We start from the raw sequence: 3236 nt of genomic DNA, 5'->3' as shown, positions 1-3236 counted from the left end.
CACACACTTTTCACAATTCAACAAAGTTGGCTACCAAACCAAAGAAATTCAACAAGGTTGGCTACCAACCAAACCAAGTCAACAAGGTTGGCTACCAAACCAAAGAAAACTCTTATTAGGCACATGCCTAATACTTCTTCAATGAGATGGACATCATCAATCTCCCCCTCCAGTCTCATTCATCTAGAGGAGGTAGCACTGTCTTCTAGTTTGAGTGCATGCCGACAAGTTCTTTGCAAAATGGCAGATATCCATCATTTTCAGTAAACATTCATAGCATCAAAGTAATTTAATTCTTCTTGTACCACAACATCCACCACTCCACAACTAGAAGGAAAGAAAAAGATCTATCGAATACCTAACAAACATATTCGGGCTGAATTTTTTCTGGCAGCACGAGAAAGATGGACAAAAGGTCCCCTAGTGAAAGACAAGAAAAGAAAAACAAGGCAAAGAAAAAGCAGAAGACGAGCCTCTACCTTTCACCTTCCAGATTCTCCACATAAAAATCAAGCAGCTAATATCAATAGTAGCTAACAACAACAAGTGCAAAATGGAGCATATCTTCAATACACAGATGATATCTTTGGCACAATTGCTGTAATATTAATAGTAATAGCTAACAACAAAAAATAGAATATCATCTATTCTACAAGTTCTTCTTTTTTTCTTTTCTTTTCTTTACCTCATTAACGATGGACTCGAGTCAAAAAACCTGGGCAGAACTATGCAGCAAAAGCAAAAATCCCAAGAACATCCTCTCATTACCCACCATTTCAACTTTATAACACTCTTTTAACTTAACTCGTACTTACAAAACCGATTGATCTTGTATTAATACCTCGTCTAACCATCTAAGCTCAACATCATCCAGTTTTGGTGAGTTAGCTCCAACATTATCTCTGAAATCTTCGTTCATGCCATAAACAAATTCCTCCAGACCATCACAGCATAGAAAATTGCTGTCCAAACCTATAAAATCTGTATATGGATCAAAAGTTTGTGTAAAATCCTTACCAAATAGAGCATTCTCATCAAAGCCTAGAAGTTTCAAGTTATTCCCCGAAACTGCAGTTTCTTCGAAGTTCATCATTTTAAGCTCTGCACTAATAGAAGGAGATGTGATTGACTGGCCAGTGCAATTAAGACGCCGGTCCTCAATTCCCTTTGTAGACTTTTGACAAATTTTTATGGTTGGTTGTCGGGCTTTTGTTGTCTTCGTGATATTGAATTCGGTCATCTCCACAAGGTTATTGCTTATGGTGCCTTGTTCTATCAAGGGATCTTCATATAGCATTTGATCTTCAAATCTCAGGTTCAAATCTTGACAACCTGAAGGCGGCCAAAAAAACTGCTTTTCCACGATTTCTGAAGCTGGTTGCTCTACCTCGAGTACTGGCACTCGATTCGTATCTTTCATTGGAATGTCAATGCACTCAACTGCTGCGGCAGCTGATGATGTTGGTACATCTAGCACTGAAGACGGGGATGGATGGGAGTACAAACTACTGGTCCTGTTTGTAGGATGAGAGGAACAAGCTGTAGAACACTCGGGGGGAGCTCGAGGGGAACTCAAATTCTTATCCCTTTCGGACAAATTCCTTCGATCAAACTCAGCCTTCTTTGCGTCATATGCTTCTGCAGCCGCTTTGACAGTATCAAAAGTCCCAAGCCATATTCTTTTCCCTTGCGAAGGGTCTCTGATCTCCGCTGCATACTTCCCCCATTTCCTCATCCTAACTCCTTTAGGCAATGACGACGATTTTATCTGCACCCTCTTATTTTCAAGACTCTTGTTGGAGCTTTTGACAGAACATTTTTCAGAGTCTTTCTTCTCCAATGAAGCACTAGAAATGTTCACTTCCTTAACGACACGCTTGATTCTAACAACATTACCAATATTATGATCATTCTCACTCTCAGATTCAGTAGCATCAGGATCATCATAAATGATCCGAACTTTTCTCACTGAACCAGTGCAACCATCATTTACCCTCTCCTTATTAGACATCATATCAAACTATTCTTGGGGAAGGCAGGGCATTTGTTGAGAAAATAGATAAACCCTTAACCCCCCTAAAGAATTAAATCTCTAGCAAATCGTCAGTCCCAAGAAAATCCCAGAAATTCTGTAGCCAAATTAGAAAAGCAGAAGCTTTTTACATGAAAAGCCCCAAAACAAGTCCCTGCACATATAAAACACAAAAACCCCTTTAAACCCCATAAACCCATAAATGCCAATGTCACAAGAAATCATGTAGAATCTTGACAACTACAACAAATCATGTAAATCATACAACAGAAAGAAAAAGAAAAAACAAAATCTCTATTTCTCATCACACATAACAGTATATATGAAACATGCAAAAATTGAAAGAATTAAAGAATAAAGATCATACCTTTCTGGCATGGAGAAGGTGAGAGACACTTTTCTTGCCTCCAAAATTCACAAATAAAAGGGAATGAGAAAAGGGCCAAAGTTGGTCTGAAGCTGTTCTAGCCAGATCAGTTACATCTGTTGTGATCACAAACGACATATAATTTCTTTTCTGTTTCTTTTCTTTGTTTCTGTTCTGCTTACTCTTTGAGAAAGAAAATAATATACAACAAAAGTAGAAGAAGAAGAAGAAGAAGAGGGAATTGGAAAATTTTGGGCATAATACTCAGTGGAAATAGAAGTGTAGAAGCAGTAGAACATTAGTAAAACTCTCCTCCTCTTCTTCTTTACCTTTTCCTTTTCCCCCCAAAGAAAGTGGAGAATATGACAATTTCAAGAACCAATATAAGCGTCCGCGTGTAATCTTTATGTAGGACTCTCAACTCAATTTTTTTTTTAATATTATTTGTATTTCTCACATTTTCCTTTTTAAATTGTTTTTTTTACTTCGGTTGAGACTTTCTTTATTTCTTTTCTTTGCCTTTTCAACTTTTATAATGGACTTTAATTTTCTTTACTAATTTGGCGAGGTTTCTATAATTGGTTCAATTAATGTTTGAGAAATAACGTCCGGTTTTGGGAGAAGAAGCGTTATTTCTTTTGTTTTTCTTTTGGTTAGTAATTTTTTAGAAGTAATTTTTGGAGAGGGGAAAAAAAGCACGTGGGTGATTTTTCTATTAAGAAAAGGAAACAAAAGAGAGTAAATTATTTTAAAGGGAGTGAGATCTCTTTACCCTTTCACGAGGTATTTGCTATTCTCACTTGCATATGTGTCGAGTCTTTTGCCTAATATTTTTGA

The 3236-nt window shown here is 37.0% G+C and overlaps 1 protein-coding gene across 1 annotated transcript; it reads right to left on the bottom strand.

Moving 5' to 3' along the window:
• Positions 1 to 585: 585 nt before the first annotated feature.
• Positions 586 to 2772, bottom strand: LOC104238831 (ethylene-responsive transcription factor CRF6-like). Its single transcript, XM_009793312.2, has 2 exons — positions 2400 to 2772; positions 586 to 2186 (listed from the first exon to the last, which is right to left on the bottom strand). The coding sequence occupies exon 2, from the start codon at positions 2012 to 2014 to the stop codon at positions 812 to 814; it is 1203 nt and encodes a 400-aa protein (XP_009791614.1). The 5' UTR covers positions 2015 to 2186; positions 2400 to 2772; the 3' UTR covers positions 586 to 811.
• Positions 2773 to 3236: the final 464 nt, after the last annotated feature.

The sequence above is a fragment of the Nicotiana sylvestris genome, chromosome 3 (assembly GCF_000393655.2).
Source record: "Nicotiana sylvestris chromosome 3, ASM39365v2, whole genome shotgun sequence".
Taxonomy (NCBI): Eukaryota; Viridiplantae; Streptophyta; class Magnoliopsida; order Solanales; family Solanaceae; genus Nicotiana; species Nicotiana sylvestris.
This window is presented reverse-complemented; position numbering and strand designations above follow the sequence as displayed.